This window comes from Mixophyes fleayi, chromosome 1 (assembly GCF_038048845.1).
Source record: "Mixophyes fleayi isolate aMixFle1 chromosome 1, aMixFle1.hap1, whole genome shotgun sequence".
NCBI classification, from domain to species: Eukaryota; Metazoa; Chordata; class Amphibia; order Anura; family Limnodynastidae; genus Mixophyes; species Mixophyes fleayi.
The window spans coordinates 272,573,818-272,597,320 of record NC_134402.1 but is presented as its reverse complement, the minus strand read 5'-3'; the positions used below and the strand labels follow the sequence as shown (position 1 = coordinate 272,597,320).

General features: G+C 39.7%; 1 protein-coding gene across 1 annotated transcript in view; it reads right to left on the bottom strand.

Moving 5' to 3' along the window:
- SVEP1 (sushi, von Willebrand factor type A, EGF and pentraxin domain containing 1) overlaps positions 1-23,503 on the bottom strand; it is a 291,067-nt gene that overhangs the window by 24,059 nt on the left and 243,505 nt on the right. Inside the window, 2 exon segments of the mRNA XM_075204846.1 lie at positions 20,120-20,290; positions 22,442-22,618. Of these exon segments, the coding sequence (XP_075060947.1) occupies positions 20,120-20,290; positions 22,442-22,618 (348 nt within the window).

Sequence of the window (23,503 nt, the reverse complement as noted above, 5' to 3'; positions counted from 1 at the left end):
CTACGCAGTCAAGATAGATAGATGCGTATCATAGATAAAGTACATTCAGTGGTGTGGGGCAAATTGAAAAATATTCAAAATGCACTGACATTATCAAAAACAAGAGGTTGTCACACGCTAAAACTCCAACATGTATATGATGGAGAGGATGGAGGAGCAGCCGTATGTGTAGTGTAATGCAGACCTGTTGAAGGTTTTTTATATATTTTATTGTGGTGCCCAGTGCCCACTCCTCTACGCAGTCCAGATACATTTATTGGTGCGAATCATAAAAGTTCAGGGTTTTTAATATATTGTGGTGACCCACTCCTCTACGCAGTCCAGGTACATTTATTGGTGCGATTCATAAAAGTTCAGGGTTTTTAATATATTGTGGTGACCCACTCCTCTACGCAGTCCAGGTACATTTATTGGTGCGAATCAAACAAGTTGATGGTTTTCTTATTATATATATTGTGGTGACCCACTCCTCTACGCAGTCCAGGTACATTTATTGGTGCGATTCATAAAAGTTCAGGGTTTTTAATATATATTGTGGTGACCCACTCCTCTACGCAGTCCAGGTACATTTATTGGTGCGATTCATAAAAGTTCAGGGTTTTTAATATATATTGTGGTGACCCACTCCTCTACGCAGTCCAGGTACATTTATTGGTGCGATTCATAAAAGTTCAGGGTTTTTAATATATATTGTGGTGACCCACTCCTCTACGCAGTCCAGGTACATTTATTGGTGCGAATCAAACAAGTTGATGGTTTTCTTATTATATATATTGTGGTGACCCACTCCTCTACGCAGTCCAGGTACATTTATTGGTGCGATTCATAAAAGTTCAGGGTTTTTAATATATATTGTGGTGACCCACTCCTCTACGCAGTCCAGGTACATTTATTGGTGCGATTCATAAAAGTTCAGGGTTTTTAATATATATTGTGGTGACCCACTCCTCTACGCAGTCCAGGTACATTTATTGGTGCGAATCAAACAAGTTGATGGTTTTCTTATTATATATATTGTGGTGACCCACTCCTCTACGCAGTCCAGGTACATTTATTGGTGCGAATCAAACAAGTTGATGGTTTTCTTATTATATATATTGTGGTGACCCACTCCTCTACGCAGTCCAGGTACATTTATTGGTGCGATTCATAAAAGTTCAGGGTTTTTAATATATATTGTGGTGACCCACTCCTCTACGCAGTCCAGGTACATTTATTGGTGCGATTCATAAAAGTTCAGGGTTTTTAATATATATTGTGGTGACCCACTCCTCTACGCAGTCCAGGTACATTTATTGGTGCGATTCATAAAAGTTCAGGGTTTTTAATATATATTGTGGTGACCCACTCCTCTACGCAGTCCAGGTACATTTATTGGTGCGATTCATAAAAGTTCAGGGTTTTTAATATATATTGTGGTGACCCACTCCTCTACGCAGTCCAGGTACATTTATTGGTGCGAATCAAACAAGTTGATGGTTTTCTTATTATATATATTGTGGTGACCCACTCCTCTACGCAGTCCAGGTACATTTATTGGTGCGATTCATAAAAGTCCAGGGTTTTTAATATATATTGTGGTGACCCACTCCTCTACGCAGTCCAGGTACATTTATTGGTGCGATTCATAAAAGTTCAGGGTTTTTAATATATATTGTGGTGACCCACTCCTCTACGCAGTCCAGGTACATTTATTGGTGCGATTCATAAAAGTTCAGGGTTTTTAATATATATTGTGGTGACCCACTCCTCTACGCAGTCCAGGTACATTTATTGGTGTGATTCATAAAAGTTCAGGGTTTTTAATATATATTGTGGTGACCCACTCCTCTACGCAGTCCAGGTACATTTATTGGTGCGATTCATAAAAGTTCAAGGTTTTTAATATATATTGTGGTGACCCACTCCTCTACGCAGTCCAGGTACATTTATTGGTGCGAATCAAACAAGTTGATGGTTTTCTTATTATATATATTGTGGTGACCCACTCCTCTACGCAGTCCAGGTACATTTATTGGTGCGAATCAAACAAGTTGATGGTTTTCTTATTATATATATTGTGGTGACCCACTCCTCTACGCAGTCCAGGTACATTTATTGGTGCGATTCATAAAAGTTCAGGGTTTTTAATATATATTGTGGTGACCCACTCCTCTACGCAGTCCAGGTACATTTATTGGTGCGATTCATAAAAGTTCAGGGTTTTTAATATATATTGTGGTGACCCACTCCTCTACGCAGTCCAGGTACATTTATTGGTGCGAATCAAACAAGTTGATGGTTTTCTTATTATATATATTGTGGTGACCCACTCCTCTACGCAGTCCAGGTACATTTATTGGTGCGATTCATAAAAGTTCAGGGTTTTTAATATATATTGTGGTGACCCACTCCTCTACGCAGTCCAGGTACATTTATTGGTGCGATTCATAAAAGTTCAGGGTTTTTAATATATATTGTGGTGACCCACTCCTCTACGCAGTCCAGGTACATTTATTGGTGCGAATCAAACAAGTTGATGGTTTTCTTATTATATATATTGTGGTGACCCACTCCTCTACGCAGTCCAGGTACATTTATTGGTGCGATTCATAAAAGTTCAGGGTTTTTAATATATATTGTGGTGACCCACTCCTCTACGCAGTCCAGGTACATTTATTGGTGCGATTCATAAAAGTTCAGGGTTTTTAATATATATTGTGGTGACCCACTCCTCTACGCAGTCCAGGTACATTTATTGGTGCGATTCATAAAAGTTCAGGGTTTTTAATATATATTGTGGTGACCCACTCCTCTACGCAGTCCAGGTACATTTATTGGTGCGATTCATAAAAGTTCAGGGTTTTTAATATATATTGTGGTGACCCACTCCTCTACGCAGTCCAGGTACATTTATTGGTGCGATTCATAAAAGTTCAGGGTTTTTAATATATATTGTGGTGACCCACTCCTCTACGCAGTCCAGGTACATTTATTGGTGCGATTCATAAAAGTTCAGGGTTTTTAATATATATTGTGGTGACCCACTCCTCTACGCAGTCCAGGTACATTTATTGGTGTGATTCATAAAAGTTCAGGGTTTTTAATATATATTGTGGTGACCCACTCCTCTACGCAGTCCAGGTACATTTATTGGTGCGATTCATAAAAGTTCAGGGTTTTAATATATATTGTGGTGACCCACTCCTCTACGCAGTCCAGGTACATTTATTGGTGCGAATCAAACAAGTTGATGGTTTTCTTATTATATATATTGTGGTGACCCACTCCTCTACGCAGTCCAGGTACATTTATTGGTGCGAATCAAACAAGTTGATGGTTTTCTTATTATATTTATTGTGGTGACCCACTCCTCTACGCAGTCCAGGTACATTTATTGGTGCGATTCATAAAAGTTCAGGGTTTTTAATATATATTGTGGTGACCCACTCCTATACGCAGTCCAGGTACATTTATTGGTGCGATTCATAAAAGTTCAGGGTTTTTAATATATATTGTGGTGACCCACTCCTCTACGCAGTCCAGGTACATTTATTGGTGCGAATCAAACAAGTTGATGGTTTTCTTATTATATATATTGTGGTGACCCACTCCTCTACGCAGTCCAGGTACATTTATTGGTGCGATTCATAAAAGTTCAGGGTTTTTAATATATATTGTGGTGACCCACTCCTCTACGCAGTCCAGGTACATTTATTGGTGCGATTCATAAAAGTTCAGGGTTTTTAATATATATTGTGGTGACCCACTCCTCTACGCAGTCCAGGTACATTTATTGGTGCGATTCATAAAAGTTCAGGGTTTTTAATATATATTGTGGTGACCCACTCCTCTACGCAGTCCAGGTACATTTATTGGTGCGATTCATAAAAGTTCAGGGTTTTTAATATATATTGTGGTGACCCACTCCTCTACGCAGTCCAGGTACATTTATTGGTGCGAATCATAAAAGTTCAGGGTTTTTAATATATATTGTGGTGACCCACTCCTCTACGCAGTCCAGAAAGATACCTCGTTGCAACGTTTTGGACTAATAACTATATTGTGAGGTGTTCAGAATACATGGTAAATTAGTGGAAATGCTTGTTATTGAATGTTATTGAGGTTAATAATAGCGTAGGAGTGAAAATAAGCCCAAAAACTTGATTTTTGAACTTTTTATGCTTTTTTCAAAAAAAATCCGCATCCAAAACCTTAAATCCGAACCAAAACCTTTCGGCAGGTGTTTTGCGAAACAAATCCGAACCCAAAACATCGCGGAAATCCGAATCCAAAACACAAAACACGAGACACCAAAAGTCGCCGGTGCACATCCCTAGTCATATGGAGTATGAGGGGATTTAGGGAATGGTGAAGCAAAAACAGAGCCCAAAGACCGTATAACAGACCACCAATGAACTGCACAAAATTAATCCCTCTTCACCATAAGTGTATTTATAAACACAATTAATTTATATGCCACCACCAGATGTCAAAATTTTAACAAAGTATATCATATTTAATAAAGGTTCCAGTTTGTATATAATGCAAGTATACTAAAATTTACAACTCACAGTACAATCTATTCAGAAGCAAAGCATTTGAAATTGGAAAACAGAATTGAAATAATTAATTTGATAATGATTACAAAAAGATTCTAACAAATATGAGTAAACACTCTTAAATAGAAAGCCCTACTTACATAACAGCTGATAAGACTAAAACCAGGAGCATGGATTATAAGAGGTAAAATATTACAGATGTGTTTTTTACTTTTCCATGATGATATGTTATATCAGCATTATTTTTGACTAGCTGTTATAGTAAAAAGAAAGTAAAAATTTCTATACACTAATGTTAATATAATATCACCATGATAAAAAAATATCTATCTCCACCATGAACCTTGTCGGTACCGGAGTGTCTAGAGAGTCTCATCAAAGTTTAAACTTCAGGGGCCCCAATCTTGTTAATTACCCTTGTCCCACAGCCCTAGTGCTTTTCAGCAAGGGGCTGAAGATGATCACAATGTTTATTGCTGATTCCATTCCAAAGAGGTTTTATTTTGGATGTTGCCCATTTTTTTAAATTGTTTATTTCTTTTTACTTTTAGCAGCCCTGGCTGGTCCTGTTGAACCAGAACCACCTCTGAGGTCAGGGAAATGTATTTAATATTTTTTTTCCAATTTGAAATCCGAGCAAAACGAAGCATAATTTGTGTCTTTTGAGCCAATATTCAGTAATAATATAATAGCAGAATTCATGGGGTTCCTTATAACCCTAATGACTAGATATTATGACAGTTTTCATTTAGTATACACTCACTCTCCAACTGGCACCATGGGGATAAGCTGCCTGGCACCAAGGGTGATGGAAAAGGCCTTCAGCACAAGGCTGTGGGTCAGCAGATAGATTTTTTATACTAACAGGCTCTCACCCTTACTGTGCCAAGAGGTGCAGGTAGGCACTGACCTGGCATCACACCCCTCCAAGACTAGTTGATAAGGCGCCACTCCAAGCTCAATTTAATAATACTCATTCCTCCTCACCTATGCTTCAAGTGGGATCAGGGGATGTTTTTATTTATTTACAAGTTGAACCAGTATAGGGATCCAGATTTATGCTAGGGCAAATTCATTATCTTACTCCTCCAAACTTATCAGGAGGAGTGATAAAGTCTACAGAAGTTGGTACTATTTTATTATGATGCCCCACACCAGTAAGAACAAGATTATATTTTAATACTTAGTCAACACTTCATTGGTGGCATTCATTCTGCAGGGCTAACCTTCAGTGACCAAGTGATCGACATGTGGTGCCCCCTGGAGATTTGTTCCACCTCTGTACACACCTGGGTTCCAGTTCCTGAAAGTGAAGTTTAGGCGTAGACCTAAATGTTCACTCGGTGGAGAACTAAACGTGTTTAGTGCATATCAGCTGCTCTTTGTACATTACATTTGTAAATAAACTTGGAGTAGCTAGTAAGATGTGGTGTGAACTTGTAAATCAGTAGTGTAGCCTAATATGGCTATACATTTTATTACAAAAATTAGGAGTTTGTATCAGGTATTTACAATGGCAAACAGCTATTTCTGCTTTGACTGAAGTGCACAAATGGCATCAAGAGAAATTTGTGCCACTATCAGTGGTTTGTACAATGCTGCATAGAGCAAAATCAATGACCAATACAAAATAAGATTATTTCGTCAGATATTTTTATTTGTATTATATGCTACTTTTAAACACAGAAGCTGCAGAATTATTACTAATCATACAGGTTCACCATACTGATAATGACACAGTGATAATAGAATTGGATTCACTGTGCCCATTTTAGGAACAACAAAATAAGAACGCACTAGGGTGTCCACTTCCCTTTTCACCAGAGCCGTAACGAGGCCGGTGCGGGCGGTGCCGCCGCCCCAGGCGCAGTCCCAAGGGGGCGCAGTGGCCGCCCGCACCGACTTCTGTGTGAGCAGTGAAAAGAAAAAAAATAAAATTAAACAGACCTCAGATTCAGACTGCCGGCCGCCCGGCGCATCCAAGATGGCGGCCGGCACCCGGCTCCACCCCCTTCTGAACTCTGCCCTCTGCCTCAGCGTCTGATGTCATGACGTTGCTAGGCAGCAGAGGAGCAGAGAAGCAGAGAGGAGCCAGGCAGCGACGGCTGGACAGGAGGTAAGTTTCAAAGCAGGGGAAGGGGGATGTAAGCTGCAATTATGGAGGAGATGTAAGCTGCAATTATGGAGGAGATGTAAGCTGCAATTATGGAGGAGATGTAAGCTGCAATTATGGAGGGGAGGGGGGGATGTAAGCTGCAATTATGGATGGAGGTAAGGGGGGGGAATGTAAGCTGCAATTATGGATGGAGGCAAGGGGGGGGAATGTAAGCTGCAATTATGGATGGAGGTAAGGGGGGGGGAATGTAAGCTGCAATTATGGATGGAGGTAAGGGGGGGGGGAATGTAAGCTGCAATTATGGATGGAGGCAAGGGGAGGGGGGAATGTAAGCTGCAATTATGGATGGAGGCAAGGGGGGGGGAATGTAAGCTGAAATTATGGAGGGAGGCAGGGGGGGAATGTAAGCTGCAATTATGGAGGGGGGGAGGGGGGAATGTGTGCTGCTATTAGGGAGGGGGGAATGTGTGCTGCTATTAGGGAGGGGGGGAATGTGTGCTGCTATTAGGGAGGGGGGGAATGTGTGCTGCTATTAGGGAGGGGGGAATGTGTGCTGCTATTAGGGAGGGGAGGAATGTGTGCTGCATCTTGCTATTATGGAGGGGGGGATGCTGCTATGCTTTATGAGGGAAGGGGGGGTATGCTGCCATAATGTGTGAGGGAAGGGGGGTATGTATTAATATAATGTGTGATATGAGGGTAGGGAGGTTGGGTGTCTTAGTACATGGGTGGGAGGTAGGCTATTAATTTAATGGTGACGTTTAGGCGGGGCTAATTATTTAATGGGTACTAGTTTATTTGTGGGGTGCTGGTGGGTCAATTTAATTTATTGATGGGGCTTTTTAATTTAATGGTGGGGTCTATTAATTTCAGGTGAGGTATTTATCTGTATTGCAGTCACAAGAATGCTCTCTGTATAGTATGGTGGTCATAGGAATGCTCTCTGTATTGTATGGTGATCATAGGAATCCTCTCTGTATAGTATGGTGGTCATAGGAATGCTCTCTGTATAGTATGGTGGTCACAGGAATGCTCTCTGTATAGTATGGAGGTCACAGGAATGCTCTCTGTATAGTATGGAGGTCACAGGAATGCTCTCTGTATGGTATGGAGGTCACAGGAATGCTCTCTGTAAGGTATGGCGGTCACAGGAATGCTCTCTGTAAGGTATGGCGGTCACAGGAATGCTCTCTGTATAGTATGGTGGTCACAGGAATGCTCTCTGTATTGTATGGTGATCATAGGAATTCTCTCTGTATAGTATGGCGGTCACAGGAATGCTCTCTGTATAGTATGGTGGTCATAGGAATGCTCTCTGTATAGTATGGCGGTCACAGGAATGCTCTCTGTATAGTATGGCGGTCACAGGAATGTTCTCTGTAAGGTATGGCGGTCACAGGAATGCTCTCTGTAAGGTATGGCGGACAACAGGAGGCTCTTTATATTGTATGTGTGTGTGTACATGTGTGTGTATATATATATATATTTTTTATGTAAGTGCACATCCACATTATTTATGTAATAAATGTATTGCTATACAGCATTACACTATGTGAGTTTCTTCCTCTCCATTATCCTGAATACTACTGAGTATATATGAGGTGCCAGTTCCGGAACCTTTCAACATTGTATGAAGCATCTGCTATTCCCATGGGGTAATAAGGCTCAACTTGATTGGTGAAGATACCGGTTATACCTACAGATAAGCTTTAAAGATCTTTTATCTGGTACGCATATTATATTGGCACGGCGCTGGTGTTCTAGAGTGGTTCCTCATTTCCTTCTTCCTGTTGATCCACTATTATTACCTGAGTGTCTATACCTATTTAGTGGTTAAGATTCTGACTTTTGGTACACCTTTCTGTATTTTTATATACAGTATTATACTATTTGGCGCCCCTTCCCATTTGTTTTGTGTTATATATATATATATATATTTAGTGTGATGGTGACAAGGGGGCACAATGATAGAGATGGCTCCATGGCACGGTGTGATAAAGGAGAAACTGTTATGGAGAGCACAGTGGGATGAAGGGGCAGTGTGATACAGATGGTACCATTACATTTATGTTTTAATTTGTTTCAGTGAGTTTTATTTCAATAACCAATTAATTTTTTTATACAGCTAGCATGTGATAGCTGCATTTAAAGTACTTTGATTCTATGGAGGCTTATTACATAAAGATCCTTACAAAGCCAGACCAAGAATAATGGAGAGGGAGGGGGTTTCAGTGCGGTCTAGAACTTGTAAAGTGCTAGCCACGCCCCCACAGTAGGTTGACCACACCCACCCGACAATTGACACTCCCACTTAGATGGGGGGCGCCGGTTCCCTGTCTCGCCCAGGACACTAAAATGGCTAGTTACGGCACTGCTTTTCACCATGCCACGCACCTTTTAGTTAGGTCATGTAATGTCAATATTTAGCAAGTTGATATATTTGTATATAGTACATGATCATTCCCCTCAAGTCCAGTATACAAAATAGTGCCTTCACCAGCATACAATATATTAACTGCACTACCCATCCTACAGTTTGACTAACTGAACCATATGCAGTATAATCCAATTACTGGTACACAATATACAGCTTTAATCACCAATATACAGTGTATATCCTGATTGGCTTGTATACAGTAAAACTCCTCTGACAATATACGTATAGTCCCATTCCATTCAGTGAGCCTGATTTATCAAGATATGCTTTTGAGCGCAATCACAAAATCAAATTGTGTATGCCCAGAATCGGAGCATATGCCAGTAAATGCAGTCATGCCTGTTCGGTCTTCATAGGCAAAAGAACACTTACGAAAGCCTCCGATTTCGGAGAGTGAACCGAGTGGGGAAGGGGCGTTTGGTCGTAGTCAATTTACAGTAAGGACATGCCAAACTCAATCGCACGCAGCTAAGTTCTAATCAAGCTCTGGGCATCTCAAAGAGTTTGGAAAAAAAAAAGCCCCGATGGATGCTGAGAACATTCAATAAATGACATTGTAGCAATGTAATTCATAGTGGATATACCCCTCACAGGGTCTCAACACTACTAACCAATACAAAGCAGCTTCCCCCCATTCTGATCAATCAGAGGAATGCTGCTCCTTACTTGATTAGAAGATGACCGGCCAGTCAATAGTGTCGCGGCTCCACAATGTTCACAGCACCATAGGGCTTTTTATTTTTCCCACATGGCTCTTGAGATCCATGCCACTCATCATATACCTGAATATGCATGTTTTTGTGCGAACACATTTTGCATCTTTGTTTTTTAATGCAAAAGCATCCTACTCAGTATCAGGGCAAAAGTGTACAGCCATATTGGACACTGCTCTTATCACCAGGGTCTTGTGCCAATTTGAAGGCTCCCTAGTGTGTGGCAAGCTTAAAAGTTGTCATTTTGTCAAGAAAGGTCTAATTTACACCCTCAGTTTCTGGTGAAAACATGGATATTGCTGAATTTGTTTATGTACCATGGACCTCGCATATTACATGCCTTGTTTGTGTCTAGAGGGCAGGAGGGGGCGTGGCGTGGTGAATCACATCATTTTGGCCCCGCAATTGCGGGATGCAGGAGATTTGCTCTCCCGGGAGTCCGTGAGACTGACCCAAATTTCAGGAGTCTCCTGGACATTCCAGGAGAGTTGGCAAGTATGGGTAATGCAATGCACATATAATAGTACTAGTATATAGACTGAGTTAAATATCATTCTGTACCAAGTAGTATATTTAGTGGAGGAAGCCAGTAGCAGCAGAATCCAAACCACAAACACATTTATTTCTTTTAAAATGTTAACTTTTTCTAGTGAAAGTAATCTTGTGTGTAGCAGTCTGACATCTGATATCATTTTGAAAAGAACTGGGTGTTTGCGTGTGAGGTTCAGCCGCAGCTGCACGCCCCCCAAAAAATGCTATATATTCTAATCTGTACTATTTTTCAATGTTTGTTCATTTTGGAAGGGTCATTCTGTGAAATCTAGATTTAAAAAATAGGTGTTTGTCAAAGTCAGCTGCACACCCTAAAAAAACGCTATATATTCTAATCTTTTCTATTTTCTATTTTTCAATACTTTAAAAGGATCATTCAGTGAAATCTATATCTAAAAAAGAGTGTTTGTGAGGGTCAACACGCAGCTGCATACCCCCAAAAAATGCTATATATTAATATATTCTAATCTCTTTAAATGTTTGTCCATTTTGGAAGGGTCATTCAGTGAAATCTATATTTAAAAAAGGGTATTTGTGTGTGAGGGTTTTTAATGAGCATTTTTGACATTCAGCGACTGTGTAAAATGTAGAACATTGCAGCAGCTGCAAAAAAAATGATCTGCAATGCCACCAACTAAAGCAAGCACATTAGATAAATTAAACAACAAAAAATATTTAATGTAAGGTGCAAGAGATAAAAATGTTGAAACACTGAAAACAACGATACCTTAGTAATTGTTTGCGCTGAGTCTTGCTAGGACCTGCTTCCCCTTCCTTCTTCTTCTTTGTTCTTGCCCTTACTAACATGCCCCCCCCCCCCAAACTGTCTCCCCTCTGCTTTCCACTTCCACTATTGCCTCCCCCTCTCCCACTCTCCATTTTCCCCCTTATGGTACTCCGGATATCTCATAACCATATCTCTTTTGACTTCCGTTTACCTGCATATTACTAATCTTGAGGACCACTACGTTGGTGGTGGCTCTGAGTTCTATACCTCACCTGTTTTACAAACTCTTGTTGTTAATACTGTTATGAATTGTTTGAGCATAACATATGCTGTACTTTTGTATTTTTTACTTTTTGTATTTTTTGTATTTTTGACAAAAATCTAAATAAAAATATATTTTAAAAAAAAATGTTGAAACGCTATGCACACATTAAATATAGAATATTACACAATATGCATCATGTAGAGTAAATTGGCATCAACAAGTACCCTCTTTCAAATGAGGTAATATTGTTTATTCATTGCCTGCTAATATAAATATGTGATGAGCCCTAAAGTGCTAAGCACAGGAGTGACAGAAGCTGTAATGGCGAACGGGATAAAGGACAAGAAAAAAAGCTCAAATGACAAAGCAATGTTTGTCAGCTAGTGATGCACTAAAATATACAGAGCATTTCTATTAACTAAGAAACTGATTGCCTGTCAAATATAGATCATACTTGCCTACTCTTCCGGAATTCCCGGGAGGCTCCCAAATTTCGGGCAGTCCTCCCGGACTCCCGGAAGAGTAGGCAAACCTCCCGGATTCGTCGAAATTCACCGCATTGAATGGCATGGGCGGGGCTTAAAAGTGTCATTAAGCCCCACCTCCACTATTCAATGCCGTGAATTTCAGCATTTTATAGTGGGGGCGGGGCTATGGTGGACGACATCCTCCCGCCACCACCTACCCCCTGTCACGTGACTTCTCCCCTGGAATCTCCCAGGTGAGAAGTTTTGAAAGTTGGCATGTATGTTGTAGATTTATATTTATAATCAAGTATAATTTAAATCAATGAAGTTCCAGCACTGCAAAGTTATGGAACATATAGCATGATTGTTGTTAAACACTAGCTGTTTAGGTACATTAGAGTGTGTGTCTGGAAGTTCCTGGAAAAATGTGTTACACATGGACTTTTTTTGCAATTGTATGTCTTAGAAAAGTGTGCACAACTTTAATATATTACAACTTTAATGCAAGTGAGAATAAAAAGATTTTTTTAATATTTGCAGCCATGAGATGATGTCAAAATGATTTATGAAGATGCAGTCCCAAAGCTAAAGTCTGCATCAATCCACTGGCAATGTGAGTGTTATGATTACAGCTGGCAGCAGTATGACTTTCTACCAGGAAGTAAATAAAGGTGTGCCAGGTATCCACTGAATATTTCATATTACTGAAACTTTATGCTACTCTGGATGCCCGTTACCAAACTAGACACACACACACACACACACACACACACACACACACACACTTAACAGTCCCACTTCCCAGCAAGTGAATACATGAGTATATATTGAGAAATTAGAATATATCAATAATTTAATAATGTGTATTGTGCCTCTATGATTGTTTCCAATATAATACAGAAGTCATTGAATAATGTGTATTGTGCCTCTATGATTGCTTCCAATATAATACAGAAGTCATTGAATAATGTGTATTGTGCCTCTATGATTGCTTCCAATATAATACAGAAGTCATTGAATAATGTGTATTGTGCCTTTATGATTGCTTCAAATATAATGTATAAGTCTTAAGAAAAATAATGAGCATGTGGCAATGTTCCAGGAGATGTGTGGAACATGTTAATAGTAAATAAGTGAACCGCTGGTAAGAAATAATTTATTGTAGATAACATTGTAATTCGTAATGTTTTGAAATTCACTTAACAAGGCTAAAATCATGACAGATTTATTGCTCCAATTATTTTAGACATTTGAAGCCAGGTGTTATATCTTTTTGCATGCTAGAAAAATATTCTGAGTGCTATAAGAATGTATAATCTTGATTGTAATAAACAGAATAGTTTCTATACACACAAGAGATGGTGTTGTGTTCTTTCTGTTCTCCAATTAATTAATCAATGCATGCATTAAATAATAATTACTTTGATGTGTATAGCTCGGCTGCAATCCATGGATAGCATACGTTGGAATAAGAGATGCTCAGGCTTGGTTGCCCTGAGAACCGAACACACCCAAACTTAGCAGATCAGAATACCGAGCCGGTTCACCTTCGTAATTGAAAACAAGGCAAAATGTCATTGTTACGTCGTCGGATCTCGTGAGTTTTGGATTCTATAAGTACCACCCTCCCCGGTAATCCAGCACCATTTCACATAGGGACACAGAAGGGGTAGCACAGTTCTTGGCAGTCTCTAGTGCAGTTGGGCAGCGCCATAGGTAGAAAAGAAAGAGGAGGGGTAGCAGTGTTCTTCAAAATCTCCAGTGACATTTAGGAGAGCTCCATTGCTAATTGTCATTGCTGAAATAGAAATAATAGTGCTGGTCTTCTAAATCTGCAGTCACAATGTACTGTGTTATCAAAATGGATTCACAGCAGTACACAGAAGACCAGGAGCACCTTGCAGCTGCTGGAACCTGTCATGATCATAGTAATACCTCTACGCCATCTGCTAAAGCCTATGTTAAAGTGCATAGTGTTATTAAGTCAGGGAAACAAAAATGTAAAAAAAAACACCTTTTACCTTGGTCAAGAAAAAAAGACCTGTAAATCAGGCAAAGTTATCTACAGAAAAAATAAAATTGCCAACATGCCATTCTACACATGCAGTGGGAAGGTAAGAATGAGGCCTTCGCTTTTCTCTATGAGTACTAGTTCCGAAACTGTCACTGAGGCATTTTCCTGTAAAGTCAGCCATGACCAAGCAAGACCTTGTAATTTGGACTCCAAAAGTGTTGTTCTAAATACTTTTACGTGGAAAAGTCGAGCTGGAAGAAAACAGTAAGCCATTAGAGGAAAATGTATGTTCAGATTCAGAAATGACACAAATCCCTGAGGAGAGTCTATCCATGAGTGCTATGTGTAATTCTGACCTTTCTGATAGTGTACCCATAAAGAAGGCTCCTTTCAGCATTTCTGCAGATGTGTGCATGAACAGCCCAAGTGCAGCCGGTGATACACAAATTGAGGATACAACTTTGAAATTGGAACAGGATGAGGGGGATATTTGTGTAGCTGACGAGGGCACTAATGAGGATGATGTTTGTGCAAGTTCTGCACCAGTGGAAGCAGTTCTTGCACGTGATAAGAAGAAGACCATTGTCATGGCTGGGTATAAGAGCAAAAAATCCACCTCTTATGTGTGGAATTATTTTTATCCAAATCCCACTGTTCCTCCGGATGTAGGAACAGTGAAAAGCCATCCACGCTTACTTCACAAACCATGACATTGTGAAAGGAGCGGGGATGTATTTTACTCAAGCGCCGTGGAGAATACTTTCAGTGTTGTGCAAGGTGCTGAAACCATTCAAAGTAGTCACCTGTGAAGTGAGTTCAGACACTGCTACCTTGAGTCAAGTGATTCCATTAATTAGACTTTTGGAAAAGCAGTTTGAGAAACTGAAGAAGGATATGAAACAAAGCAATTGCGCTAAGTATGTCGGACTTGTAGATCATAGATCAAGTACTTTACTCGCTTCGCCAGGATCCAAGAGTTATCAAAATTTTGAAATTGGATCACCACATTTTGGCGATCCAAAATGTGTATATAAAAATAATACGAGTCCCACTAACAGCTCCCATTGCAAATGCAGATATATTTATAGCACGCATTCCCGGGGGAAGGTCGTCGCTCGTCGCCATGTGTTAGCTGTAGAATTACCCCAGTTATCCAAGGAATGGGTGGAGCAATCAAATAAACCATAACTGATTTCATGATCCAAGGACAAGTCCATCTTGCACCACTTTTCTTTTCTGCCACTGCGGTGTGGCAATGTTTCCTAGATGTGCTATAAACTGCCGTGTGTTTGTATCATTGCTCTGTCGCTTAGTATCCAGCCAGGTCGCTGCAGTCTTTGTTTTTCATACACTTTCAATAATATTGTGACCTGTGAGATGGTCAAAATTGACTGCAAATGACTTGAAATTAGTGTTATTGAGGTTAATAATAATGTAGGGGAAAAAAAGCAAAATGATTAATTTTAGCAAAAAAAATAAATAGGGATTTTAGAAAAAAAAAATAGGGATCCAAAACCAAAACACGCAAGGGCGGTTTTGCCAAAATCAAAACACGAAGTTAATCCAGATCCAAAACCAAAGCTAGAAACTGGTCAGTGAACATCTCTAGTTGGAATTGACAATATCAATCACTGACTGTGTAATATATGTAAATCACACTTTCTAACATTTAAAAAAAAAATCCAGGGAGATTGTTCAAGTAACACCTAATGCCACTAAAGAGGGTGTGTCCTGTTCTGGCCATTCTTCTTAGTGTTTCCGGATATATGAACATAAAGGCTAGTGCTCCTTTGCTAATCCGGACTCACTTGTATGTTTATCATGCCCACACACGCAAGAACCAGCAGTTCAAGAGGCACAGCATGAATCTACCTCATACTTGCCAACTCTCCCTGAATGTCAGGGAGACTCTCTGAAATAGGGGTGATCTCGCTCACCCCCTGAAGAGTCTGGCATTCTCCCTGATGCTGAGCCAGTACAAGACGTGGTTGGCATCGCCATCTGTGACATGATGACACTGTTCAGAAATTGTGTCCTATGTCCATGTATTGATGCCTATGGAGGTGGCCATTTTCATGGAGACCAAGAATTAATCAAAGACTGACAGTAATGACCAGTAATGGAGACAGAAATATAAGAGACACTTCAGTCTCTAGAGATTCATTAGCTGCTTTTCTTTAATACATAGTTGCCTACTCTCCCGGAATGTCTGGGTGACTCCCGCATTTCTGGGAGACTTCCCAGGAGAGCAGGGCAACCTCGCAGTTCTCGCTCCCACAATAGATAAGTGGCGGGGGGGGCTTAATGGTGCAAATATTGCGTCATCTTAGCCCCGCCCCTGCTGTAATTGGCCAAAATTGTGACAATCGTTTAGCGGGCTAGGCCAGAATGATGCGATTCATAAAGCCTCGCCCCGGTACGCCCACCTCCCCGGGATCTCCCTGAAGCCAACGAGGAAAAGTTGGCAAGTATGGTCTACCTTCCTGGCTCTCCTATATTCAAAGAGTCTCCTGGAAAACCAGACAGTGATACACAGGAGACTGCCCTTGTCCAGGATCTTAGCCTGTTCAGTCTCCCTGACATTCCGTTAGAGTAGGCAAAAATGATGTATAAATGGGTAGTATAAGAAATATTGTAACCCTTTCTATATAATATTAGAAGTCACCTTAAAATTTTGTGACCTCTTTTAAAGTTCACAGCACTACAAAGTACTGTAACTTCTATTATCCTTATATATTGCAGCACTGGTACATTTTTCCCAATATATGTATATATACATATACAATATTGTATACACATTTAAACTATGAACATAAACCAGCTAACAAATTCAATTACATAATGTTTGTTTTCTGTGTGTTCATTAAATGTTTAAGTAAAAGTTAATTATTTTTTCCCTATTATTATTATTTTATTTATTTATTTATAAGGCACCACAGATTCCATTGCACTGGATACAGATGTAAAAAGAAACTTCCCAATTACCACCTTCGACCTACAGTAGCTGTAAAGCTACATTATTTTAAATATGTTTGTGCATGTTATATATTGATGCTGAAATGCTGTTTAGAAACTGGTATTTAAATGGGATTAAAGTATTTTACACATTAGGGAGAAAAGTACAAAAAACGTACTCCTAGAATATCATGACTATAAAGCATACTGGGACTTATGCAGAGATGGATGTAATTTACACTTACAACGTAAGAGTAAATTGAGTCCCAAAGTTTACTTTGTATGCAGAGTCACACGTGCGGCTCTGAATAGCACACAAAATGCGTACGTTTAGTAAGATACACTTAAAGCATACCCTATGCTAAAAGTGGGCCGTAAACCAGACAAATAGATAAATACATTTTAAAAAAGCATGTACCGCCCCCCCATAACAAAATCAAACCAGTCCTAGTGCTGGGAGCCCTAGTATGGGATTAACCAGCCCTGTGCTGTATACCACTTGGAATCTTCCTACAACCTTGTTGCTCTTCGTGTGGAGTAATATTGTAAAAATAAATAAATAGATTAAATGACTACTTTTATCTGTGGCTCACTACAGGTCCAAGCATGCCCAAGTCTCACTAAGTTGTTGGGCATGCTAGTGCTTGTAGTACTACCAGCACCAACATACTCATGTCTGCCAGGGCATAATGGCACCTGGTGAACTACAAGTGCCAACAGACCCTGGCCCCCAGAACCCACTGGGGCCTGTAGTGCACCAGGAAAAAATATAAATAAAACACACTGTTTTTAAAAAGACTTTCATTGAAATAAATACTCGCCTATAACACTCTCTTTGTTTCTCACCTAGGTCTAGACAAATCCTGGTCTCAGTAAAATATATTAAAACATAATTGACTCCACAATACGAGTCCCACTAACAGCTCCCATTGCAAATGCAGATATATTTATAACCAGGGCATTTCCCATGATCTGAGGACAGAGCGTTACCCTGCTGTAGTGCCACCAGTGCCGAATAGAGGCATACTGCGGCTGCTTCCTACTCTACATAGTATGTAAGGAACGTTAACATAACCTTAATGCACTATGCTGTGCCAGCACGCTTCCTCCCTACACAACGGGTAATTTTCTACTGTGCAGCAAATAAAAGCACTTTCTGTGCTTCCGTGTCGGACATAAGAACCTCATTGTGTATTGCACAGTGTGAAAGGTCCTAAGAACTGAAGCATACTCTTTTATATTATGTTTTATACATACTCTATGATACATGTTATTGAATTACTCTTCAAATATTAATAATTTAACTCCTTTTCCTTAGAACTCATACTATTATACAAAGGGAATAAGATTTTTTTATACGATGCTGTTATCATTTTTAATGAATTTGCAATTGGAGTTTTTGCTGAATGATTTGTAAAATAATTAACTATTTTATATTATCTTCTGAAACATATGTAAATATACTTCAGCAATAAAAACTATTAATAAGTTATTAGTAGCAATAAACAAAACACCAGAATGTGTGACAAATCATTTCTGTAGAATAGGCTTGCTGGAATGTTATTAGTATGAAGCCAAACCAATATCCACAAGTAAAATACGCCTGTTGCTTTGTGGACAGGCGCTGGCTGGGTTGGGGGGCAAGGGGGCATTTGCCCCCTGAGCCGGTCTCATAGTGGACTACCTTGGCCTGGGTCCCTGTGCCACCTGCATCTTTTTTCTTTTAAAATAGGCTGCGGAGTCAAATCTTGCCCCATGGGCTAAAATTTGCTGGCCCTCCCCTGTTTGTGGATACTCTACTTCTTTGTTATCACCTGCTGCTATAGTGGCAACGTTTCAGGACTGGAGTCCTGATTCTTGTATTTAAGGCTTTAATGCTGCATTATGTATTTCCACCAAAAGGATTGCATGTCTCTTCAGCAGCCTTCGCCACTGTTTCCCTATGTTCCAGAGACTAGCTCAATCCTGTGCTCCAAGTACATAGTTATCTTTATGTAATTCGGCTTTCCAGAGACGTCTGCTACCACTGTGCTAACCTGAGCTTCAGAATCGCTTGCTCCAGATACTGTGCTTGAGAGACTGTACTTCATACTCTGTGTTCCAGTGGCCTAGTATTCCCATGCTCCAGGTACCTAGTTACAAATATCTCATTCACTGTATCATAAGTTCAGCTACTGGTGTCCTATCCAGTATTTCACAGATTCGCTACCTGTATTCCATTCCGTTGGCTTGATTCATTAAGGAATGTAAATGCAGATAGGGGCCGTATTTTGCGTAAAACCGCTCTGCGCATGCTCAGAACTGGACCATATGCCAATGAATGCATCAACATCCAATTAATCTTCGAGCGCAAAGTACTCTTACTTTGGCCTACAGTTTTATGGGCGAAACAGGGAGGGACTAGGTATTTGTAGGTAGTCAATATAGAGTAAAGAATAAAGATGTGCCAAGCACGAGTGAACGTAGCATTGTCTGATTCAAGCTTTGGGCATCTCAAAGGTAAATGTTTTTATGTTATTTTTCTGTATCACTTGCACCAGCTACATGTCGGGCGTAAGTGCCAATTACTAGTTTGCTGGGGATGACAGTCGCGTATGCATGCTAGAACATGCATTTGCATAAAATCCATTTTTACAGTTGGTTATCCTTGCATTCCTGACATTCAAATAAATGTATTTTACTGGGAGAAAAAAAGACAAACAAAACTTTTTTTTTTAATGTTTTGTCATTAATCTATATAAAATATTTTTTTTATTTCACACGCAGGAAATAAATAATGAGTTGGGCACACTTCCACAAGCCATGCATGACTGTACCCTCAAAGTCACATGGGACAGAGGGCACTTTATGATGGAGTCAGCTACTACAGCAAGATCATTTTAATAATCTGCTCATTTTATGAAACGTAAGATCAGACTAGCATCTCAAAAACAAGTTCTATCAATGGAAGTAAACACATCAGGAAAGTAATATCTCCATTTGAGTTAGGCAGACATAGGTGAGGAGCAAACCCCATTTAAAGTCTAACAAATTCTATAAACTGAGCTCTAGAAGCTGTGCTGCACTAGTATAGCATACAGGTACTGAAGGTTATAGCATGATCATACAACTCTGATAAATAGAACAACTGAAGAAAATAACAGTCCCTAATAGCAGCTGTAATTGACCAAATTCCTGCTTGAAGCTATGTCCATTATGAAAGCATATCTCTTAGAGCAGTAATGGTCGGTTTTACAAAAGTAATACTGGACATGCCTAGGTTTATACAAATTTAAATCTTACAAACATCCCACAACTGCAGTATTGCTAGTACAAAGCACAGTATGGCATACCTTTGCAGGATGGAGGTGTAGTCCATGTTTGATTTTCCAGGCAAACACTCCTAAATGATCCATCTAACATGTACCCACTGTAACATGAATATGTGACGATGTCTCCATAGTGATGAAACAGTCCCCGGACTATTGCATTTTGTACATGAATAGGAGGACCACATGAAATTTCTGAGGAATAAAAAAAACATTTAAATCATATTTTTAAAGGAAAAATACACACTTTTTTTTCTGTTCTAAAGCATAGTAAGGACATGGAGACGCAAGTCAACGACTTCCTTTTGAGAAACAGTCAATTGCTTGGATGTATCCTTAAGATACGCCTTTCCAGTGTTTTTCTGTGTTGATGGTGATAACAGCCGTATTCTTGTGATAGACCAATTTATATACTAGAGAATATGGTACCATATATAAAATGGGATATACCGAGCGCCAACCCTGCTAGATGTAAACCCCTATATCTGGGAGGTGAGTGCATCTGCTTTTAACTGCATTTTTATAGGTCAGTGTCATTTTGCTATATATGCAGTGTTAAGGATCGGCACTGTCTACTGTCTTTTTTGTTTTGTTTACATATATGGGCATTTATATTGCCAAGCAGCTGGTGGCATATATAATATGGGATATACCGATCACGGACTTGTTTTTCTTTGGTTTTGCTACAAAATATTGCCTTATTGTCATAGCAGTTGTCCATCAAGCCTATATAAGGCACATTTGGGTGTGGCTCACAAGCCAGCTTTTGTTAGATGTAAACCCCTATACCTGGGAAGTGAGTGCATCTGATTTTAACTGCATTTTAATGGTGTTTAAAGCATACAGGTCGGTGTAGGACCTGCATATAATGAGGTGCCCTTGATGCTGGTATGCAAGCGTAAATGTTTTGATCAAAATATGAACTGATACTTAATGTTTTTATTTTGCTAGATACACAGATATGCAGTGTTAAGGATCAACACTGTCCACTGTCTTTTTTTGTTTTGTATGCTAGGGAACAAGTTGCATGTGTCTAAAGATCTATTCAACTCAATAAACACACATATATCTGCAGCTCTGTGGATGTATTTCTAAGCATACATGTTTTTTTCATTACAGGTAAGGAAAACAGGGCATACTGTAAGTCATTCTGTCAGGGGCACTTCCAGTGCAATGGCACAGTACCTCTGTCCCTGCGCCCTCTGCCCTCCTCCTCACTGACTGTCGGGTGTGACAGCTATCATCACATCCCAGTGCTGTCAGTGAGGAGATGCTCTGAGAGAAGCAGCTAACAGAAAAGAAGACAGAAGAAAAAGGAAGATCATAGGAAGGTAAGAATGTTGTGATGAGGGGCACAGTGTGATGAATGGGGCACAGTGTGATGGACAGGGTCCCCCCTTATATATATATATATATATATATTTGGGAACAATGTAAGAGAAATGTCTAGATCCGCCCCTGCATTCTGTTCATAGTTGTATTTTTTGCATTTAATCTGCAGTAACTTGCTGCCGACGGCTGCACAGTATGTGCAGGTCCGTCCAGCCGTGACAGGCAGGGGCAGTGTGCTGCCCTGACTGTGTTTAAAACACAATCAGAGCAGCCCCCCCCCCCTAAATCGCCCCGGGTACAGCATTTTTCTAGATCCGCCCCTGCTCATGTGGCAATTTAGGCATTTGACGAGCCCTCTTTCTTCTCCCTATGCTACCTACTCATATATTTCCAAAGGTAAGGAGTCTGGAGAATTCTGAACTTGAGTGGAGCTTGAGACTGGCTGTTAAAGAAAGCTGACAGAACCAAAGTATTAACTGCAAAACATATATCATTTTCCAAAATAACCTCAATGTTAAATAATTATAAAAGTAATCATCATGATAACTAATGTTATTATATTATTAATAGTAACAGCATTGATTATTGTACATTTAAATGTGAGTTTCAGCTATTATCCTGGTTATATTATAATTGGCTACTGGTTACTATTATAATTAGTTATGTGGATTATATTTTAGATTTTTTGAAAATTTAAATTAAAAAGTAAGAAAAAGCTTCAAAACATATACTGTTTTCAAAATAACTATTTCTCACTGCTGAAATAATGATTTACTAGTACCAAAAGCTACTTTACAAAACATGTGCTAATGAGACAGGATAAAAACAAGTTAAAATAATTAAATTTTGTTTTTATGTCAATATATATTTATCTATATATATTGAGATTATATATATATATATATATATATATATATATATATATATAGATATATTATATATATAATCTATCTATCTCTATCTCTATATATTGCACTGGGACAAAAGTTTTAGGTTAACAACTTTATTACTTACTTTCACATTTGGCATTTGTTTCTGTCCAGGTTAAATCAGGATTGCATGTTATAATGGTCGGGGTTATGAGACGATGGCCCTTTCGACACCCGATAGACAATTTCTGGCCAACATAAAACTCGGTTTCTGTAAGGACTGCATTATCTGGGATCACAAATGGCACAGGACAAGGGTTTGCTGCTCAAAAAAAAATAAAAAAAATTGCAGGTCATTCAACTTCATTAATCTGTATAATTGTTATTCTTATTATTATTATTCCAAAACATTACCCTTACAAACCTTATTCCATCAACTGTTTTGAACACCACAAAATGTAATTGCAAATTCATAGCAATTATTTTACAAACAATGCAACCTAAATTTTGGCTGCAAAGAGAAAAATAAAGAAAAGTCTCCTATTCTCCAAAAACACTATGGTTTACATAAATGATTGGCATGTTCTATAATCTAAGTTGCATACTGTAGAACTGTTAGCAACACATTTCAGTATTTACATAGGAATTAGGTGAGTGGCGATATATACTGTATTATTTTCGTCCTTCAAAATGTGGTCTGGATTTGTGGACAGACCACAAAGTATCTGGCCTATGCAGGGCCGGATTAAGGGAATGGAGGCCCCTGGGCTAAGGGCGCCTTCATTCCCCCGTGAGGCCCCCATTGTGAGCCGCCCGCCGCCCCCATCCCCCGTGAGGGCCCCCCCAAAGCGCTTACCTGTCAGTCCAGTCCTCCGTCCCCGGCGCGCTGTATGCTCTTTACTGAGGAGATCTCGCGAGAGTTCCCTCGCGAGATCTCCTCAGTAAGCAGAGTACTGAGCGCCAGGGACGGAGGACTGGACTGACAGTGCTCAGCAGCATTGATCGGGCTGGGGGCGCCCCCGCCCCCGGACCGATCAATAATGCTGCTGCGGACTTTGAAGGGCCCCCTGGATGCCCGAGGCCCCTGAGCTATAGCCCAGTTAGACCTCGGGTTAATCCGGCCCTGGGCCTATGGCAGCAAGAAAGGATAGGTGGCTTCATGGTGACTTTTTATTATTATTATTCTACATTATATTTGTCTACCTTG